Source organism: Homarus americanus, unplaced genomic scaffold (genome assembly GCF_018991925.1).
Source record: "Homarus americanus isolate GMGI-L3 unplaced genomic scaffold, GMGI_Hamer_2.0 scaffold24760, whole genome shotgun sequence".
NCBI classification, from domain to species: domain Eukaryota; kingdom Metazoa; phylum Arthropoda; class Malacostraca; order Decapoda; family Nephropidae; genus Homarus; species Homarus americanus.
The window spans coordinates 672968-695803 of record NW_024712420.1 but is presented as its reverse complement, the minus strand read 5'-3'; the positions used below and the strand labels follow the sequence as shown (position 1 = coordinate 695803).

General features: G+C 36.6%; 1 protein-coding gene across 13 annotated transcripts in view; it reads right to left on the bottom strand.

Moving 5' to 3' along the window:
- The window catches only part of LOC121860326 (forkhead box protein P1-like), a 92304-nt gene that overhangs the window by 5624 nt on the left and 63844 nt on the right, over nt 1-22836 (bottom strand). For 4 of the 13 annotated variants that reach the window (XM_042357398.1, XM_042357407.1, XM_042357450.1 and 1 more), the window contains exons 5-15: nt 18928-19060; nt 18451-18565; nt 18078-18266; nt 16697-16842; nt 13909-14030; nt 12714-12782; nt 10638-10682; nt 9997-10073; nt 8821-8922; nt 6818-7074; nt 2729-2804 (exon numbers count right to left, since the gene is read on the bottom strand). In XM_042357398.1, coding sequence (XP_042213332.1) covers nt 2729-2804; nt 6818-7074; nt 8821-8922; nt 9997-10073; nt 10638-10682; nt 12714-12782; nt 13909-14030; nt 16697-16842; nt 18078-18266; nt 18451-18565; nt 18928-19060 — 1331 coding nt within the window. Of the gene's footprint in view, nt 1-2728; nt 2805-6817; nt 7075-7348; nt 7474-8820; nt 8923-9996; nt 10074-10637; nt 10683-12713; nt 12783-13908; nt 14031-16696; nt 16843-18077; nt 18267-18450; nt 18566-18927; nt 19061-22836 lie in introns of all 13 variants that reach the window. The other 9 variants (XM_042357486.1, XM_042357414.1, XM_042357422.1 and 6 more) reach the window with 9 other exon arrangements.

The window sequence follows — 22836 nt, the reverse complement described above, 5'->3', positions numbered from 1 at the left end:
TAACTACTAAATTTTTTCGATTTCGAGTAATCTGCACCTAACCCTATTTTCTCCATAAGCCCTGTTATTTCTATTACGCGATTTTCTATAACACGATATTTTACAAGAACACAACTATCGCGTTATAGCAGAACTGACTGTATGGTCTGGATTTACGCGGTTTTGGTTAACGCGTTTGGTCATTTACGCGGTGCCTTGCCAGAATTGAAATGCTTTAATTACGCGGTAAATTTGGTCATTTACGCGGAGAGTGGCTGGAGGTCCAGACGCGCCGCGCCATTTTGTATTCAAGCGGCCCATGCTGGACCACAAGCGGCGTGAGTAAGGTTGCGCAGTATGTCGCTGTAGCGTTATCGGTGACATCATGTGACGTATCGGACTGTGATTGGGCCACGCATCCTCACCACCCACACATTCCCTCCACCGCTAGCTGTGATTGGTCTAATGTAACATGACGTGCCTTGCCACCAGAGGGTAGAAGTCGCTAACCTAGCAGGGCCTGTCTCATTGTTCTCAGTCCGCGTATACAGTTCTCTCTTGTGCCCGCTATTCCCCTCACAACTCACAATGGCTTCCGCGGGACCCCTACCACCAGAGAAAAACATTGATTTACCTGGACCTAGCCATGATAATGTGAAGGAAATCATCGAGTTGGGGGAGAAACTTAAGCTCATCCTTGACAACGACCCAGACAAGCATCGGTATGAAGTGTCTAATAACCATCTGACGAAAGTTATGGAGCAGTATATCCAGATTTATCTCGACAACATCAATGCTAGTCATCAACGTAGTATTGAGGACTTCCTCGCCCGCAACCCACCACAACCACAGCCAGCCCAAGTCAGTGATAGTGATATTGACAGTGAAGATATGGACTTTGAGAGGTTGTCTGGGAGGCCCTGCAAACCTCTGCGAGTAGTGAAAGTGAAAGTGATTCACCGGAGGGCAACTAATCTGCCCTCTGCCTTGGAACCAGCTGCCATCCACGTGTGCCAACCCAGCTTTTCTACTAACGTAAGTGTTAAAAAACCAAACATTATTGATATTTCTCTTAATTATTAATTATGTGTGCATACCATCATAAAATTAAGATGTTATTTTTACTACAACGTACGTATTGTGTCGGCAAAAAGTGGAGTTTGGGGGTCGGCCCAGTCTCTATTTCAATTAACCCCATATATTGTGTTATTTCATTTACGCGTTTCTCGTTTTACACGGGCCTCCACGGGTTCAATTGACCGCGTAAATCCAGACTATACTGTACTGTACAAGTTGTATCATAAGGTATTCACTCAGGATGTGTTTGTGTGAGAGCTTTCAGTAAATCAGCTTACAACAAGGTAACTGTAACACACTGTATGGTATTTGATATGAAGTTACCTTTCTAACAATGTTATTTATTACCTTTGAGTGATACAAGATGGCTCAATTTGGTTACTTGTGCACCTAGACAACTGATTAGTGAATAAACCAGGGGATATGCAGATGTATAATACTGTACAGTACAATTTTTTCTTATTAAGTGCTGATAAATATACTACAATATTATTCATTAAGCGAAGATATATACACTACAGTATTGTACTAATTTACTACCGGTAAGCGCTGAAGACAGATGTTGTGGTAAGCTTGAGTGGTGGAACTAAGCCGATCAGCTGTTTACCCTTTGTAAACAAATGACTCGTGTTGAGTGTGGGATTCTTTTTTTCAGGAAAATAGATTCTTTTATGATAATATTTTATCAACCTGGCACCAAATGAACCTAAATGATATGAGAACTATGGTGAAATTGCATAAAGATGTGTTAAAGGGATCTTAGGGAAAGGAGCCACCCACCCACCCCCCCCCCAGCTGGTCCCAGATCACTCCATCTCCCTTACACAATATATCCCTACAATTACTTTTTCTGATTTTACAAAGTGGTCTGCCCCAATTAGTCCAATTTATCTAGGTTCTACTGTACTTCAAAAAGTTCAATTGTTAACATCCCCAAATCATCAAATACCGTACTGAAGATCCGTCTATACATTGTCATTTAGTGAAACATGTACCACTTGCCTGGACTAAGATTAGGAATTATTGCAAAATATATAAAAGTTGTTCATAAAGTACTGTATACTGTAGCAGATTGGAACAATAATGAGACCAAAAAAGGATAATAGCAAAAGAAAATTATCCCAGACACAGAGGACAGTAGCAGGCAGTGGAGGGTAGTGTTATGCATGACCAGTATGACACACAATTGCTGCAGTGTCAACAAGGTTAAAGAAAGAAAAAATAATGTAAATTTTGACAAATCCTTAGCCTCCACCATGTCAGTGCCTTTCTCGATGACTAGAAGTAACCTGTCTACTACCTATCATTACACTGTCAATTAATCAAAGTGCCAGAGGGCTAGTGACCATGGTCCCTCACTCCAAACTTTTTTGTGTTATCTATCAAGCCTTACATATTTTGCACCTCTCCTGGGACCTAGATTTTAATCTAATTCATTCATGCTAGTTTCTGCCTTCCCTGGTCCTTACACAGTACCATCAGTTTTATCTATTACAGTATTCTATTATCATCTCTACCATTATCCCTCATCCCTATTATATTCTAAAATATTCAGTATTTCTCTTATTACTTGCCATGCTTAGTACAGTATAAGTATTCTACTTATCTTACACATTCACCTGAGACACTATATTTGAATTATTTATGAAAAGTTAGTGGAATGGTAAAGTACCTGGAGGCTAGCGTTAAGGGCCTCGCCATAGAGGGTCGGGCTCCCAGTTAATGTTGGACTCTTGCTTGGCACACCCCTGAAAAATATATATTGTCAAAAATTCATTCCAATTGCTGCACTGCTGATTTCTAAAATCTTAACAGGATATAAAGTGCCTGTATTATTTTCTATTATTAGATAAATGAACACTTGAGCATCTTGTGCAATTGGGGTAAAATATGTCACTCAGAATGGAAATACAGTATTAATTTTAATACTATTATGAAACACTAAGAATTTGAAAATACATGCAAATAAGTTTGAATATTATAGAAAATGAATTAAGAAATAAACACTGTTTACTGCTGTATACTGTACACACTTACCATGCAATACTTACATTATCTTGTTTCTATTTCTTCTTTAAATATCATGACTTGTTGATGTCATATTATTCATATCTAATATTCTTCCTAATATATATTAGTAATTAATGTTCAACTTACTGTTATCGGAGAGTAACACACGTCTGCTGTGACTCACGTTAAAGGAGATAATATTTGCTATGGAAAGCTAATTATCGTGAAGAGATAACAAGCATTAAAAGACGTTTGAAAGTGCAGAACATCAAGAGTTTTTGGAAATGGCACAACACCGAAATGGTTTTAAAAGGAGATTCAAAACATCTGAAAAGCGACGACTTCTGGGCATTCCACTAAGAAAAAGGCATAAAGAGATGTAAATAGTAAAATGCAAAAAAGAGAGAGTGAAAAGATTGAAAAGAGAAAGGAAAAGTTACTTGCAGTTACCGATGAATGGTGGTATCCCTCTCTGGTTAAGTTGGTAGATGTGGGTTAATATCTACAGCTACTATCAACACCCAAACGGTCAGATGTTAATATGAATGACAATTAATACTATAGCTGACAATGCTGTGATTTATGAATTAGCATTATAACAATTGTTCTCTAACTCTCTACATAACACGTCTGGGTGTTTATACCTTACAATCTATAATTTTTGGCTCAGTCGAGGAAAAGGGGCAGCAAACAATCAAGTAAAATGAAATCGCAAAAGGATACAAAAATAAAGAATTAAAAATATATTAATTTCAATTTTATTCTCACATGGGAGGGTCTTCCCATTGATAAGAATCATCTTTTTTCTCCCTGTGATGAAACTTACGAAAAATAATACACAAGACTCCAAATCTCATTTTCACCTTCGCATTCTTGAATATGTGATCACTAAATCAGCATCATTGGATAAACCAAGGGTTTATAACTGATGTAGAACTTCTTTACCATTACAATGAATTAATAGTTATCGTTAAAAAAATTATAGTGAAAAAAATAAAGCAAGGGAATTTGGCGGAGGAACAAGTAAAGGAGAAGGTAATGGGTATGTTGAAATGTTGAAAAGGTGGGGCAGCATTAAGCTCAGTGTTAATAACAATGTTACGCTTAAATATTTCAGGAAATAGTTGATGTAAGAGAGGAAAACTGTATACAGTATATGACTGATGAAGAAAGGCAATGTTTGCTTTTATTTTAAGAAAGGCAATGTTTGCTTTTATTTTTCTATGTGAAGAAAAGAAAATCTGTGGCAGGTGATCTTTACTAGATGGGTCATGTGACAAGATGATGAATTGAAATGAAGTGATGCAAGCATGAGACACCTTCCATGAACAGACTCGTGCTTTCAATTGGGAAATATTCATTTTATGTTGTGAATCTTATATAAACACTCACTCACTCATGCATGCTAGTACAGTACTGTATTAATTTATTCACAATCATAGCTAAAGACTGATTTGGTATACCTATTTATCCATTTGCAGCAAGAGAAGAATATGAACATGACCCATGGGGAACCATTAAGATCCAGTTGGAAGTTGTCTACCGGTATCTACAGTACTTTCATATCAAAACTGAAGACCAATTGTTAACATGTGTCAATGTGTCAACTTCCTAATGCTGGCTACATTGAATTCAAATAAATAGAAAAAAGTGACATCGTACAGAGAAAACCATGACCTGAACAGGAGTATTGAAGCAGGTTATCTCCCATCTTAACACCTCAGTATGGCTCAGAACCACAAAAGTGCCATGTCTCAAATCGTCCAACATCAAAGTAGTGTGCAAGAGGAAGACTGAAACTTGGTCAAGTTCTTTTTCCTCTCTATCAACAAAGAAGGATTTTAAGAACATTAGTCATTTTATTGTGGCTAAGATCAGAATTTCAGTCCATAACCAAGGAATACCAAAGTCTGTACACTCATTAAAATGGTGGAAATAGGACCCTTGCCATAAACATTAATGTTCAGACAGATTTTGTGTTGCATCTATTTTTTTACGTATATTTAAGATGGCAGGAATTTAACCAGCTCAAAACAAGTCTATATAATGTTTCTTAGAGGAAATGCTGTATACAGTACAATGAAACTAATTGCCTTAGTAAAATACTACTTATGGAACAACTTTCAATGAAATGCATCTTAGTATTGTATACATTATATCAAAATAGATACATCAAAGTAAAATATTGAATCTCAAAATTTCTAACCTAGATTTATGTTTACAATTTTTTGGAGTTTAACTTGGTTATCTGGCTCTGTAATTCTCTTGGGTATATCCTTCAACACAAGGCAAAAGACAGATTCTACTGTGGGCCAGGTGTGGTGTGGGAGAATTTCACCTACCTGTACTTGATTCATAATAGAAAAAATAATAATTAAAATAATCAACAAAAATTATCTTAGCCCAAATATTCCAAAACAGCACATTCATGGGGATATCTAAACAATATCTTTGTTGTATTGAGGCTTATGCAGTCAGTGTTCTGATGAGCTACACTTGATAATAATGGCTATTTGGGTTAAGTACTGTATATATGATGGATAAGATAACGTTTGGCCTCTGCAGTGTAGCAATTTAATGCCAAGAATTATTTAGTAAATTATTTCATTCTCGGGATAAAGCACTTAAAATACAATAAATCTTTTAATGGCATTATATTAGCTAATCTAATGTTATCAGTAATCTCATCCCCAGAAATTGCTCATTAATTTACACTTCTGTATCATCAACGTTAACCAATGAAAAACCAATCGACTCTGGCTGTATTGCTTTGCTAGTTTAGCAAGAACACCATTCTATTCCCTACACTTCTCTTTTCCAGTTACATAAAATTATATCACATTCATTAATAGCTTTTTGATCAAGAATACTAGTCGCAGCTTGTTTAAATCCAAATCTTTTGAAGGAAATTTGGGGGGGGGGGGGGCTGGAAGCCACAATTGCTGTAATTCATGTTAAGGAACTTAGTCAGGTGAACTGCAACAATTAATCAACAGAGCACATAAAAGAATTGCACTGTCTTAAACTGACTATTATTATTTGGAAAGATACTAACACTCTGGAAGCTTCATACCAAATTCAGGAATATCCATACTACTTTACCTAATGTCACACAATAACAGGATAAAGCCTAATTCATTGTGCAAGTTTTATATGTAGATGCAGGAAGAGTTGTTTGTACTGGTATCAAATATCAAAATTTATCAGTTCCTTGACATTCAGCTGAAAATATTCATCATGTAGTCACACAAATATATACACAGAGTACACACAGGTACACAAACATACATACACACGTGCAGACAAAAACTCATTACATTCACTAATATCTGCTTCAGAAAATGAGCTTGAATACTGTAATACAAAGTTATGTGCTAGGAAATACAGTACTGTAACTGCAACTATCATTCAATAACATAATGCAAATGATGATAATGATGATAATAATAGCATATTTTTTCAATAAAAGATAGTGATGACTTTAGATTTATATACAAAGCTTATGACAATGACGAAAATTTGCTGATGTTGAAAGAATGTGGGATCATATCTAGGCAAGATGAATGGTCTGAGAAGTGTATGAAATTGTGTACAAGAAGGAGAGAGCATTAGGAAGAAGGGGTGTGAGTGGGTGTGAGTGCTGGATGGAGCGGGAGTGCCTACGGGCGGGCGGGGAGGTTGAAGATTCCAATAAGGGTAGTCCCCGCCCGCCCGTGGCAATTTTGCTGCTGAGCCAGTGAGCAGTGCTTACTGTGGGGGCGGGAGCGGCCCTGACAGGGGCGGGAATGCCGCATGGAAGGCCATGGGGACCCCTTGGGTTTGCAGAAGCCCTGGGTGGAGGGTTTGGTGAGGTGGTGGTGGGGTGTTGGGTTCGTATTTCCGGGGGCGGCCGCGGGACAGGTGACGTCGCTTCACAAACTCTGCGTCGTCTACCATCCAGAATGAGCCAAAGTCGTCCTCATAGCGCACAAAGCACTTGTGCAGCGAGAGGTTGGTGCGGATCGCATTCTGGACCACCAACAACGACATTAGAGAAAAAGAGAGAAAAAGTCAAAGCACAAGAAAAACTCTAGAGAAAAAAGGTGAAAAGCCCACCCACACGCCCATAAAATAAGGCCCCTGGCAGAGAGACATACAGTGAGCGCCCTCTGCTCTCTCACTCTACCAAAACACAGGTAAATGTTGACTGTGAAGGCCTCAGAGAGCGGAGGGCGTGGATTTGCCAGGAGGGGCGGCGGCAGGCATGGTCAGGAAAGGGTGCAGGTCATGAAGGGTAACATACCCAGTGGCGCAGCGCTGGGGTCGCCTCTTGTAAAACTCCACTTCATCCACTGTCCACACTGCGCCCTTGACGTTCTCCACACGCATGAAACATTTGTGAAGGGACAGGTTGTGGCGGACGGCATTCTAAACGGAACAATACACAAAACAGTAAGCACAAAGCAAAGTAATAACCAAAACAACAAATAATGAAAATAAAATGGATTATTCCTGGGTCTATGGAGCAGCCAAAAGCAGCAGCTAATCAGTGTTACTGGCCTAAAATAATACTTGTAATTGTTACACTGGCTACAGTGCAATTAAATTAATTTTTCAAAATGTTACTCGCTTTCATGCTGTATATTCATAAATAAAGAAAAAAACTAGAAACTTTGTTTTCAACTGTTCATTACTCGTCTGTGGCACCATGCAATGTAATGCATAAATAAAGAAGTAATACTCTACACTATGAGCGTCAAGAGACCAGGCCTGTCATAACTCGCCAAGACGCGGCAGCCATCAGCCAGACGGCAGTTCAAAGGGGAACTCAAATAGCTTTACTGGTGCTAGCAATAACAAGCAAAGTGTCCTGGGAAACTGAAAGTCATGTCTGATCTTTGGCGGGCACTCGAAGACAGACAAACACACAGGAGATGAGAAAGACTTAGTGCCTGCAGGCAGTGGAGGGGCCGAGGTTCTGGGAGTGTATGCCTGTGTACAACTTCCAATAGATCCCATGATGGAGATAAAAGTAATAGTATTAATATGGGACAACAGATGGTGCAAATATTGTATGCAACCAACTCTCACTAGTACGTCCACAAGGCTCATTAACTAGGATTTAGAAAATAATTATTTCCTGCACTTATCTTTAAAATTCTGGATACCTAGACCTGAACTGCTACTCTTAGTAATAAAGTGACCATTAGATTATAAGTGAAGAAGTTGAAATATGACACAAAATGACGTCAAATTATTGGAATCATTTAACCTGAAGTTATTTGAGGAATGCTTATTATAAATTTCATATAATTTTTATGACAATGTATGCAAAAATAACTAAAAGTAGCTGTTAATCTGATAATAACATATTAGTCTTTATTCCTTCATTACATCCTTTAATAACTAGTTGTACAGACCTGACTATTAATATCTATAACTGAGACATACATAGACTCTGGGGAAGTGAAGTTAATGTGTCCACATCATAGTTTACATCTAATAAGTGTTCAAGTTTCTGTATATACTCAAATCTACCAACTACTTAAACTATTAAATATTTATAGATAAATATATACATACATAATAAAATTTATAGAATGCCTCAAATAAAGCAAGTTATAGATTATTCTATCTATCAGTTTATACATAAGCTTGACTTCTGAAGTCAAACACGAATACTGTAAAAACAATGTACAAAAGAAAGCAGCACAAACAGAGAACATATTATCAGCTGAGGTGCCCCACAACATATCTTCTGTACACTCTACACACCTTCCATGTAGCAGCATTGCGTCTGAAGTACGCGAAGGTATTTTGGAACCAATTGTATATTTCATTCAGAGTCAGCTGCTTATCTGGAGCTTCTATGATAGCCTAAAAAGAAAAAAAATATGAAGGTTTTGAGGAATCCTTTAAAAAATTTCAAAATTAATACATATTTTGCTAATTAGGTTTTATGTAACCTTTATTATCCTCAGATTTTAATATGTAACACTGGCACAGAACCACAAAGTAGAGAACATAAATATTTTTTAATCAATAACAAAAGCTAAACTGTGCATCAGGTACATTTTGCAATCTGTTGACAACTCCTTAACCCCTTGGGCACAAAGTGTCTCTCTGTTCTACATAAATTTGTTTGGTGTTAGCCAAATAAATTTCAAAAGTGGCATCCCATAGAATGCATGAAATAGGAAAGAGTAACAATTTTTCATTTTCTCTTTCTGCAAAGATTTTAAAAGATACTCAGGTAGCTAATCTGACCATAAAAGTTGGACAGCCTGGGGGTAATTGAAATTAATTACTGTAGTAGATTATCTATTATTTATTGCTCTTAACCTTCTGAAATAGGTTCCATGACTGTTAACTTGTCTATGGACTCTCATCCTGGGGTCAAATCAATAGCTATGTGTAACTGTTCTTCCTTCACTTTGTCTACTCTTCCAGGTCCAATGAAGTTATAGTTGCAAAAACACTTTGGTAACTCCAATATGACCATAAATGTTCTTATTCCATCTCCCGCTGTGACTTAGTCCCACACCAACTTCTCGAAACTCTGCACGAGTCTTGTTACAGATCTTCCCAAGTCTTCTTAACATTTAGTGCATTACTGAAGAAACTTGCACCTATAGGGTTATTATTGGAGACCTCGAGACCATAAACCAAGTGATATACCTGGATATATATATATATATATATATATATATATATATGTGTGTGTGTGTGTGTGTGTGTGAGAGGGGGGGAGGGTGAATTCACTTAAAGATGACTTGCCTCACTTCCACTTACTGTAAATGAGTCAATATAGTAGTACACTACAGTACTATTAGATTGTTTCTCTTTAGTTTCTTTCCGTGAAAACTAATAAAACTAAATGCATGGTGAAAATGCACTACTGTTGTATTTTGTTAAGAAATAAACTCAGTAAAGTGTATTTCATATCCTCACCTGTCTGATAAGTGAAGCATAGGTGAATGGCGGCCGGACCTCTGTGTTCTTGTAGAACTCTCGGTTCCTTTGTATTTCTGTGGGTAAAAGAAGAATCTCCTTATTATTACAATATCTTTATTCCAATTTCTATCTTTCTTATTTTTTTAAAACGTATCTAAAAATCAAACATGTCTCAAAATTTCTTATCACATAACATCTCCAAACAAAAAAATTAAATTAAAAACTAAGTCTAATACAAAAATATTTTTGACACTAATCTTAAGAATCTTATGAACGTAACACTTCATCCAATTCAACAGTGACAAGTGATTGATAAAATATATTTTGGATTCCATCTATTCAAAAACAATTGAATCTACAAAATAATATATGAAGTGTCTTAATGCTTTTATATGAATATTCAGACACACATTCACTGCACATATTGTCCTGTATTTACAATTACATTTATACTGAGATACTGTACATCTCTAATCCTTCTCATACCTATACGTACTTGTACGGTACTTCAAAACATACACATATTGTATGTATGTAAGCATATATAATACACATTCAATATATGTACAGTACTTTACCTTGCATACAACATAATGCCTACAATTCTCACAACTATACCCTTTATGAGATATACGGACCTTGTTGTATATCCAATCCTGCTCGATCTAACATATATGAAAGACCTAAGAGAGATGAAGAAAAAATAGGGAGAGATAAAAACAGAACATTTATGCAGCACAGCAAGTGACAGGTCACCAAGGAACACCAGGGAAAGTGGCTAGCTAAAAGATGTAGGCGGCAAGTTGCTGGGTGTTCTAGGCAGAGTTGGCAGGGAGGAGATACATAAATATGTGAAAATATACATGTTAATAGGCATAAGTTCACAGAATGAGGAGATAAATGGAAAGTCAACAACATACAGGATCACTTTGAGAATAGGATGCTTAAAGGGCAACCATAAATGACTGTACATATACCACTTTATCAAAAATATTCAAATTTACAAGGCTTGGGCTACTGTGCTGAATAACTTATGACTTGCTAACCGAAGTACAATAGAAACGTTAGGACACTTAAAAAACGAGTGCATAATCGTTTTAATTACCAGTATCTCATGATTGTCAATACTGTAATTCTTTATTTATCATTATCCCAGGTATTATCTGATGTTTAACTACCGGGTATTCCTTGTAACATCTTTTAGAATACTCCCACAACTCTCAGTGGGAACAGACAAAAGAAAATGTACAGTACTTTTAGGGGCAACTTAGAATAATAGTTCAAGAAGAATAAATATATGGAAACTCAAATCAGTAGATATTTTTATAATACATGTACCTTCTTTATATCAAACACATATAATTCCTTAAACAATTGTATAACACTACTGTATGATGCACATCTCTTGTACAATATAAACAGTACATCAGTATCATACAAGGTATTTAAGGCCTAAAAATGTCCATTATACTAACTGAAAATAACTTCAGGAAGTATGAATGTATCTCTTTATTTTCTGAGAGCACCAATGATTTAGTGTTACACAGGACATGAACATTGGAGGTTCAAGTCAGCAATAATTTTCATTAAAATGTTATCATACAATTTAAGATATCAGAAAAAAGGAAATCGTAATAAGCTTGACAGGGGCATTAACATATTATATGAGTAATTATGGAGATCAGGTTTACATTCTTGCACCAATGTTTGCCCCTTTAAACTCTTTACCTTACTCCCAAATTAGGCATAATGTTACCTGAAAGGTATGTCCTTATCTTTTAATGGGAAGAATTACCCCTCAACCTTTGCAATACTGAAGGGTAATAAAATCTTGTGAAAAGGTGAGTTTTTTTCCAGACAATTCTAGAGTGTATCTTGTGATATATACTGTACAGTATACTGTATATATAGAGAAAGAGAGCACTTCTGTAGGTTGTACACATTACCCTAATGGGTCTTTTAAATTTATTTACTGATACTAATAATAATACTGGTAATAATCAGAATAATGACAATAATATGAACAACCAAATACAGTATTGACAGCCTAGTTTTGTTACTTGACGATGTAAGAAAACAGACAACTCACCTTTTTATAAACTTGAAAAATTATTCAAATCTAATAATGATTTATGATAGTTTAATACCATTCATTAACATGGTACTCTCAAAATTTTCGAGGTGTATTAGTAATTGACATGGAAAATGTGTAGCAGTAGAATTTTCATAGCATGAAAAGCTCAAAATTCATTACAAGAATATTTTTTTGCTAAGTACAGTACAGTATTGCTAAGCTGCACCAGCTTTGATTCCTAACAGTTTCACATAGTACTGACAGAGACCGTATGGAGAGTAAGAGGCCACTGGTACGTGAGCACTGAGCCAACAAAAGGACAAGGAAAATATAAGTGATCCCTGTAAGAGTAGTATGGATGCCAGGTTTGTGTTAATGAAAGGAGCGAGCATTTTGGGATGAGCCAAGAAGCTGAATCATTCATGAGTGATTATTAAAGGGGGGTGTACATAAGCGGATCTCAAATGTTCATGCACCACAGAAAAAATGTCAAACAGCACATTCCTATAGGGTGTGTGAAGAACAGACATGCTATCAGAGGATGTAAAGAAAAGAGACTACAACAGAAGGAAGTAAGAAAATTTTGCCTATTGGAGTGGATGAAGACGCAGAGACACGGGGAGGGTATGCAACTGGTTACCTTCATTAACGTCTAAAGCAGCGCGGTCTGCCAGGCGGCGTCTATTCACTTGGGAGTCCTCTAGCGGCCCTAGCAAAAAGCAAGCAAGGCTTTTCGTTATGTGAGGGTCAGGATGGGTTGTGGGTTACCCACACCTGTTACTGCGAGGGAGAGCCAACCATGTGTGAAAGCTAATGTGTATCATTTCTCAAATGAATGAAGCACTCCATCATTATATCTTTTGTTAAAATTTATTTATATTCTGTATAATATCCATTGTATGAGCCTAAGGCAAAACACCACTAGTCAGTGTAGCTTAAATTATTTAAATCATTAGACTCAAGCAATATCAACAGGGACAAGAGTCTCTGTTGATACAGACAAGGGGGCGGTAAGAGTCCCATACTGCAGTAGAGGTGTAGGGCCACATTATGTGCTCATGTGCCCTGCCTGGGGTGCACCTTTACTCTCCAACATAAATCTGAACCAGTAATAACATTTTCATGTATCCAAACATCATTTATAGTTGAAAAAACAATTTCTGAGCATTAGATGTTACTAACTTGTGACTAAAATACAGTGGGTGGGGATCTGTCATGCATACCATCACTACTACCATCACATAATCCACTTCTGATTCTCATGTTGTTGAAGGTATTTGGGATCATGAAATAACTGACACATGACGTAGGTACAATATTACATATATGAAGGTTGAAATCTATATTTGTATCAATAACCCAATATAATTATATCATTGAGTATTACATTACCAGGAAATAGTTTTAAAAATAACATAGCCAGTCATTAGAAAAAATTATCTGTTGGCATATAAAGAAAGAAATTTTACCTACAATAGAGTAAAACATCAGACTTATTACATTGTTAAACTGACACGTACTTCCTATCAAAATAACACACAGTACTGTATATAATTTACAAATCGATTTCTTAAAACAAATATTCATCAACTACTTTAAGTATTAAACAACATTAGAAAGTTTTCTCATAAAACATTACCAAAGTGAATTTAAATTTCATTAGCTATAACAAAACTGTTGAATTAAAAAGAAACATGGATTTGGAAACTGAGTCGGATCATGCCAACAAAAAGCCAAAAAGAATATGAAATCTATGGCAGGAGGATCGGAATGGTAAGTGATGAAAAGAGAAAGTGCAAAGTACTGAGTCAAATGTTTCGAAGAAAAGTTATTACCTGGGGTGAGGAGGGCTGCTTTGTCAGTCAACCTTCGCCGGAGAGGACCACAGCTAGTTGGGGTAGGCGGCTGAAGTATGGGTGGAGGCCGAGAACCTATTGCACTGTAGACAGAAAAGTATCTTTACAAATTTTTTTTCAAACTGTCCAGATAGAAGAGATTTTCCCTTGTTATATATTTCTACAAACAATACTTACGTACATTTAACCATAAGGTGCATGCGTAAGACCAGCTTGGATGTTATGCAAAAACGTTTACAAAAACTACACTTTAACTAATGATGTGGTAGCTGATTGGTTACAGCACTTGCCTTCTGCCCTATAGGTTGTTGGCTTGTGCTTGAGGCACCCCCAGTCAACCCAGCTGTGAATGAATGCCAAAATTTAAAGTTGAGAAGTAAATATAATTAAGTGCAATTCTTGCCATATTGCCTCCTTGTGTGCCAAAGGTTTAGTATTCAGAAGATAGTATCTAAATTACCCTTCATGGATCATCAGGCTAAAGGAACCCATTTTTAAGACCATCAAAGAGTCTCCACATTTCCCTCATAACAGCTTCCTGCAGTGATAATTTTCAGGGAAATAATAAAAATAAATTATTGGTAGAAGTATATTGGAAAATTAAAAGCATAGTCAGCAAAAAACACCATTGTGACATCCTAAGATTGAAATATAAAGAAATTAAATATAATTTTTGGGGGAACATCTAGTAAGACCTGAACTTGTGTTGGTAGTCCTGTGCTTGAGTTGGGATACCTGTGGTTTTGTAGCCAAATATTAAAATAGCACCTTTGTAGGCACTCCATTCTGATGCAGTGTTATAAAGGCTGTTCTGATTTCTTCAGCAGTTTTGTAGTACTTTTTACTCTTTTCATTGTGCCTCTCTACCTGTCTACATGTCACATTTTGCTTTACTATCTAAAAGCATAAATGAGGATAACTCTAGAATTTGCACCCTACAACACTCAGTGTTGATGATGGTGCACAATACTGCAGACAACAGTGTAATGATTATAAGTATCCTCGCATATTAAGCATTCTAGAGAATATTATGTTTCACATTCATATGAATTGAAAAATGTTACAGGATTTTATTACATGTACAGTACAATATTTGGTAAATATCTAGTAATACAGATCACTATCAAAGCCAAGCATTGTTGGTACAGTAATAGTGGCTGGGTCACCAGTACAATGTTCTTGATACTTTATATGTCCTATACATGCTAATCATATTGTCATGTTGTTTTATACATAGCAAACAAAAAGCAAGCAATACATCCTCATTTTAAAGCCAAGTAGCCTAAACCAGTGAACAAACATCTGAGGGTAGCCAATATCTTCCATACTCTCATCTCTTTTGTTAGTTTATTTATATATCCTTCTGTAACTTATTACATTATCATCATATATCCTTCAGTAACTTATTATGGAGCGCGGCGGTCGAGTGGATACAGCGTTCGCCTCCTGTTCCAGGGGTCGGTTGTTCGATTCCCGGGTGCTCCCAGTTCACCCAGCTGTAAATGGGTACCTAAGTTTACAACTTGGGGAAGTGAAGGCGGTTGAGTGCAGTACCGGTCATGCTGCCTCCTTGTGTACTGAAGGCTTAGTATACAGTGTGCTGTATCCACACTGTCCCTAACAGGCAGTCATACCTATGGGACCCACTTTCACTTTCAACTTATTACAGGTATTTTATCATTAGATATCCTTCAGTAACTTATTATATTATCATCATACTCCTAAATATGCCACAGTACTTTATTTGTTTAACTTTATCAGGTTTTAGATGAAGATAATTCATACACAAGATACCTGGGCTACCAAGTGTTTCAGGTTGGAGTGTTGACTGATCTCTGGTCTTTCTCAGGGCTGTCAAAATACTGTTTTGCTGACTGTGCCTAAGATATATAATCCTATTGTCTAATGTTTGTCTTGACTGCTAATATTATTTCAACATTTGCTTACCATATCCCTATTTATTTGAATACACTTTTACAACATACAACTTAATCCCTTCAACACGGGGATGCCACATCAAAAATTTTATTTGGCTAATTCCTGACGATTTTATTCAGCAGAAAGGGGACCACATACACGAATAATTAATAATTAATGTTGAGTTTGATTTGAAAATGTATTTTTTGAGGCATTAGCTTGGGTGTCCATGACTAAAAATTTCTTTTTTACTCTCAAATATGGCAATTTACTGCACTGGTCTGTTCCCCTTCCAGTTACACATCTGTATGGTTTTATCGTTAATCGGAGTTGAGTAATGTATTACTGTAGATCATAATGTTTGAAGTGAATACATAAAGTAACACCCATAGAGTTGAAAAGGTCTGTTGATGTCAGACCAGATGACATCAACTAGAAATGTTTGAAGAAAAAATATGGTGGGTTGATGATGACCAATATCTACTGTCTATGTTCCATTCTTAAAAACAAATGAAGTTTACAATAAAAAAGGATCATAAAATTGTTCTAGTATAATGGTCATTGACTAGGCTGCCTATGTTTTATTTTTAGTCTTTCTTTATTTTGTATTAATAGTATATGGAAACACTACCTTATGTAGAAAAAGAAAAAAATACAATACTAAATGACTTGTGTACTCTTTAAAATAATATAATGTACTACAGTATAAGAGTGGTGTTCAGGTGTATTCTACCTTTATGTACTGTATATACTCAGTACTATCTAAGAGAATAGAAGATACATGCAGTTACTGTATATAATTAAACAGATCATGCTTAGATACTTCCTATAAAGGGCCTATAGAACTAACCTGAACAAAGAGACTGGAGGCATCTGTCCCATAGGTGAGTGTGGGAGGCCAAGGGGATTGGCACCCAATACACCACTGCCCAATAAGCTGGCACTCATTGGCAGCTTCGGCAATATACAACCAGGACTCTGTGAACGAGAAGGATACTGCATATTATGTGCTAAATGAAGCAAAATTAAAGCTTAAATTTATTTATATATATTAAAAAAAATCTCTTCACAATCAAGGCTCCTTTCATTAATAAGTGTAAGGAATATAGATGATTCTTCTAGTATTTCAATTTATACACAGCATGTGCAATCCTCGATAAAAAAAGTGATAAATATAAAGTCCAGCTATGGGTGTATTTGTACCTTTGTTCAAATTCAATAAAGTAGCTAGTGCAGGTGTGTGTGTGTACAATGATGTCTATCTAGTTAAGAGTCACACAAATGTCAGCAAACATCATATGGACCTTCTAAACTAAACTGTTTTAAGGCAGTTGTACCCCTCTAACCCCAAATACTGAAGGTTGTTGCCAATATGGTCCTCAATACTAAACACTGTCAGTATGGTCCTCAGTACAAGCTGTCATTATGGTCCTCAGTACAAGCTGTCAGTATGGTCCTCAGTTCTCAACACTGACAGTATTGTCCTCAAAACAAGCTGTCAGTTTGGTCCTCAGTACTAAACACTGTCAGCATGGTCCTCAGTACTAAACACTGTCAGTATGGTCCTCAATACTAAATGCTGTCAGTACGATCCTCAATACTAAACACTCAGTATGGTCCTCAGTATAAGCTGTCAGTATGGTCTTCAGTACTAAACATTGTCAGTATGGTCTTCAGTACTAAACACTGTCAGTATGGTTCTCAATACTAAACACTGTCAGTATGGTTCTCAATACTAAACACTGTCAGTATGGTTCTCAGTACAAGCTGTCAATATGGTCCTCATTACAAGCTATCAGTATGGTCCTCAGTGCTAAATGCTGTAGGTATGATTCTCATTACAAGCTGTCAGTATGGTCCTCAATACTAGACACTGTCAGCATGGTTCTCAGTACAAGCTGTCAGTATGATCCTCAGTGCTAAATGCTGTCAGTATGATCCTCAATACAAGCTGTCAGTATCGTCAATATTAAACAATGTCAGTATGGCCCTCAGTACAAGCTCTTAGTATGGTCCTCAGTATTAGATGTTGTCAGTATGGTCCTCAATACGAGACAATGTTAGTATGGTCTTTAATTATAAACACTGTCAGTATAGCAGTAAAATATTGAACACTTGACACTGACAGTATGGGGTCCTGCATGGATTCAACACACTCACTGATGTTATATAATGGGCCAGTTTAACTGTCAATAGTCTGGTATTATCTAGACTCCTAGAGTAAGACATACCTGTGAGGGAGGTTCGATAAGGGGTTTGGGTTGATGTGGAAGAGGTTCCGGAGAGGAAACTCGAGGTGGTGGGTGGTGAGATTGAGATTGTTGTTGTTGTTGTTGCTGCTGCTGCTGCTGTTGTTGTTGTTGCTGTTGTTGTTGCTGCTGCTGTTGTTGTTTGTTCATATGCAAATGGTTCATCATCGCCTGAAAGAATTTTTGGAGAAATTAACTAGTAAAGAATTATACTGTACTGTATACCAATATAGTTCCACAACTCTCAATGCCATTTACCCGAGTTACACATTATCTCAACACCAAAATGTTTAGTAACACTCAAACATCTCTCAGCAAACAAACTTTCATTTACAACCAACACTAAGTAACCCACCTGCAGTCGATCTCTCTCCTTGGTAAGCTGACGCTCTAGCTGGCTGACCACCTGCATCTGTACCCTGGCTTGAGCCGTCGACCGGTCGTCCAGCGTATGTTCTGTATTGAGGTGCCTGTAATGTCCCCAATATATGGAATTTATATCTGTTTGGGCAATTTAGAACTATTTTCTGACCTGGCAGTTTACATTCTTCTACAAGCATCTGGTTTTATGTTAGGACGTTCTTCTCTACTTAAGACATTATTGGTATGTGTTCATGTAAAAAAAATATATAAAAAATACTGAGACCAAAGGAAAATACTGTAATCTTTAAAGAACCACAAAGCACTTTATATATTAACAACAAACGGACCAAATTAGTAAAAAAAAAAAAAAGAATACAGGACAGGTACAAAATGAAAATCTAAACTTTTTATTGTTCTACTGAAGGAAGATGAGAAATATTGCTACAGGTACCTAAGATGAAGAACTCACTTGTGGAAGGCGTGAATGTCGTCACAGATGGCCTCGCAGCCAGGCCACTTGCACACACCGTGGCCATAGAGAGGGTGGCCACGCCGAATGCTGGCCTCTTCCTCCTCGCTGCCCAGACCGTTCATCTCGCGTCCTGAGCATACCAGAGAGCAATCAAAGTCACTGTTACAGCTTCTATACCAGTTCAGTCATAAGATGAATGTAACCACTAGTAATGTAATACTTATGTAATAAATGGATATTTTAGGCTCACACCCTTGATAACGGTTTATAGTGATCAGTATTTTCATTAAAATTCAATTGATGAAAATGGATAAAACGACCTTGTATCTACCATAGACGCAGCAAATACGTCAAAGCTTCGGAAAATGACAAAACCCGGGAAATGATACAAAAAAAATATTGGAGGAAGTCTGATTCTCACAGAAATGAGCCAATACATAACTGCCTAATTATAACTACAAGTTATGCCCAATAAGGATTATTTCTAATTATATTGTAAAAAGCAATTGGCGTTTGTGTCAAATAGATAACTTTTTGTCTTTATTGATACAACTTGATGGAAATTATTGAAAATGGAAAATTTTTTAATGTACTGTATCATCTAATTCTAAGACGTCATTTAACATCATAAGATAAAAGAAATTATACCTGGGCTAGGGTGGGTTATGCGTGTTATATATATATATATATATATATATATATATATATATATATATATATATATATATATATATATATATATATATATATATATATATATATATATATATATATATATATATATATATATATATATATTTTTTTTTTTTTTTTTTTACGGGGTTTAGCTCACCCGGGCACAGGTCACTGACCCACATCGGGGCCTGGGGGGCGAAAATGTAATAATAATAATACAGTAATTCACAGTAAATAAAATTTATAATAACAAGGAAAATGAAATAATAATAATAATAATAATAATAATAATAATAATAATAATAATAATAATAATAATAACAACACTGTAAAATGATAATAAAGCAATACAAAGAAATACAAAATTAGCAAAAATTAATAGTAAGAAACGCCTGTACAGTATGTTGTGTTGTCAATGGTAAGAGAAACAATCGAGACCCTGCAATTGTGTGTAAATGGGGCAGAAAGACAGATCAGCAACCTGAGACTTGGTCACAATATTCGTGATGCCATATAGCAGCAGGGTCTACCATTAGACAATACCTTATGCTTCCAATATCTTCTCAGGCGGTAGTACCTCCCTGTTTGATAGCTGAGTTTCTATGAATTGTTTTTCATTTGCAAGTATTCTACAGTTTTCTGCTGATCTACATGATCGCCTACGGCGAATTATAAGTTTTCAATTCACCTCATTGAGAAGCAAACACTTAAGTGGGGATAATAAGAGGACAAGGGGTACTAAAACTTAATGAAGAAAACGGCTGAAGACTGAAATATTCAAACAGTCAAAGAAGATATAGACTTTTTATGGTGAACTTTGAAAAAGACTGAAGGCGAAAGAACGGTCACATAACTACGCTTTGACAAAACAAAAGAAACAATATACTGGTCATTCAAAAAGCGAAACAAAAACTTAAGAAAGATTACAGAATCGCCAAAGGAGCCAAGGATTGCTTTATCGATAGACGAAGAATTTTATGCGTTTTTACAAGACAGTATAAGTATGTGGTTAAGGAAGAAGACGCACTCGTGTCTGATGTTTCTCAAGAATAGTTAACTCGTGTCCTGCAACGCAGAAAGAATGTCAATGTGCAAGGAAAAGGTGAAGTAACAATTAATATTGCAAAATATGGAAGACAAATGATAATGTCACTTGCACAGTGATTTACATAATACATTACAAAATGTGTCCCAGCCTCCCAGGCGAGTTAGACATTAAACGAGGGTACTGTTTCGTCCCGACCAAGTTCGGTACGTGTGAGGTGTTTAGTGTTTACATCATAACCAAGGATTCTATACTGTAGGAGGTGCTTATCCAATTGTAAACACGTATGCAGTGCCGGATTTAGACCTGTAGAGGCCCATGGGCAGCCTCTTTGTGGAGGCCCCCTTCATTATAACTACCCAAGAGGGTGGGGTGGGGTGGCGAGTGAAGCGAGACTAAACATCTGGTAGTTCCGGGGGGCGCTGTAAGCCCCCCGGGAAATTTTTTAAATTTGAACACTTCTTTGGAGAATTTTGAAGCCATATGCAGTTATATTGAGGAAATTAGAACATTGAGAAATTTTTAATTAACTGTATATTTATTGATAGTGTACAAATTCCCAACACACACACACACAAAAGTGAGACATGACTGGAGTCATTCATGTGGTTTCAAGTTGACCAGCCCTGATATAGCTACTACCGCACATGTAAAAAATAAACATGAATTTTAAAGAATGAAAATAAAATAATCCAAATGAATAAACAAATAAATAAAATATTGTAATATGTGGAGGCTCCCAGATTGTGGAGGCCCCTGGGCAGCTGCCCACTTTGCCCACTCCTGAATCCAGCCCTGCTAGGGTTACCATACGTCCGTATTTTCCCGGACATGCCCTCCATTTAGGTCTCGAAATCTTCATCCGGAAGTAATTTTTTAAATTCTTCAAAAGTCCGGAATTTCAGCGTCCACCATTTTCTCCGCGGAAAAAAAACATGAAACTGTAATGACGAGAGAGAGAGAGAGAGAGACTGAGAAAGTGGGGAGGTGGAAACCGTAGAGATCTCGTTCAGTTTTCGTCAGCTGATAAGTCACGTGTACGCCTGTACGGTGTTGTCAACTTAGCTGTCAAATATTTGATTGATAAGGGGGTAGAAGTTGATTATGTAAAGTGTTTTGACCAAGTTAGTAACCTGAAGCAGTTTGTGGAAAATTACAAGTGATGAAGAATTTAGTAATCTGCCAACACATAAATAGTGGACCAGATACTTTGGAAAATCAAAGAACATTGAATGCCACTCAGAATTGCTAAGAATTGTACAATTCTTCTTTGCTATATCATCTCACAATGCAAATGCAGAAAGAGTTTTTTCACCGATGCAAAGTTAATGGACAAAGGAAAGGAACAAATTGAGTGTTGAAACAATGAAAGGCATTTTGACTGTACAGTACAACTTCCGAGAAACATCTTGCAGTGACTTCTATACCTTTCTAAAGAGCAATCAGCCAATACTGAAAAAGATCCGATCTACAGAAAAGTATGCATGGGCACATCAAGTCACACACACAGTGGGGGAAGAAGACTGCAGCTAAAGAAGATATTCAGCCTTAAGCAAAGGTAATTTTTTTATTTTTAAGATTTCTATACCATGTATGTTGTATATTAGCCTACATTAAAAACACAATGCAATACAGTACACCGATACTGGTATATATATATATATATATATATATATATATATATATATATATATATATATATATATATATATATATAATGCTATGCAAATATGCAAAATTATTTGTCACGGCTGCTTCAAAGTTACATAGCGCCAAAGTGTGTGCCGGGCGGGGGGGGGGGATGTCTTCGGGAACGTCCTCTTTTTTGAATGTTCAGATATGGCAACCCTAGGCCCTGCACGTACGACAATTTTACTGAATAAACAACATCATTATCACCCTCTACACTATGAAGAAAAACTTCTTTATCGGCTGAGTAACAACATGGCGCCCGGCTGGCCGAACTCTTATCTACGGCACTGGGTTCGCCTCGACTAGGCCGACTGTGGCGCAGCCAAGCGGCTGCCAAAAAAATAAAAAATAAACAATAGTTGGCTGGCAGATATTAGAGGTAAGGAGAAGCACATCTCGGTAAATGCATTTTTTTTGTCTTGTGGACTTTCTTTACCTTCTACAAAGGGATACAATTACTGGTCAGTTATAAATTGATCCAACACCAAATGAAA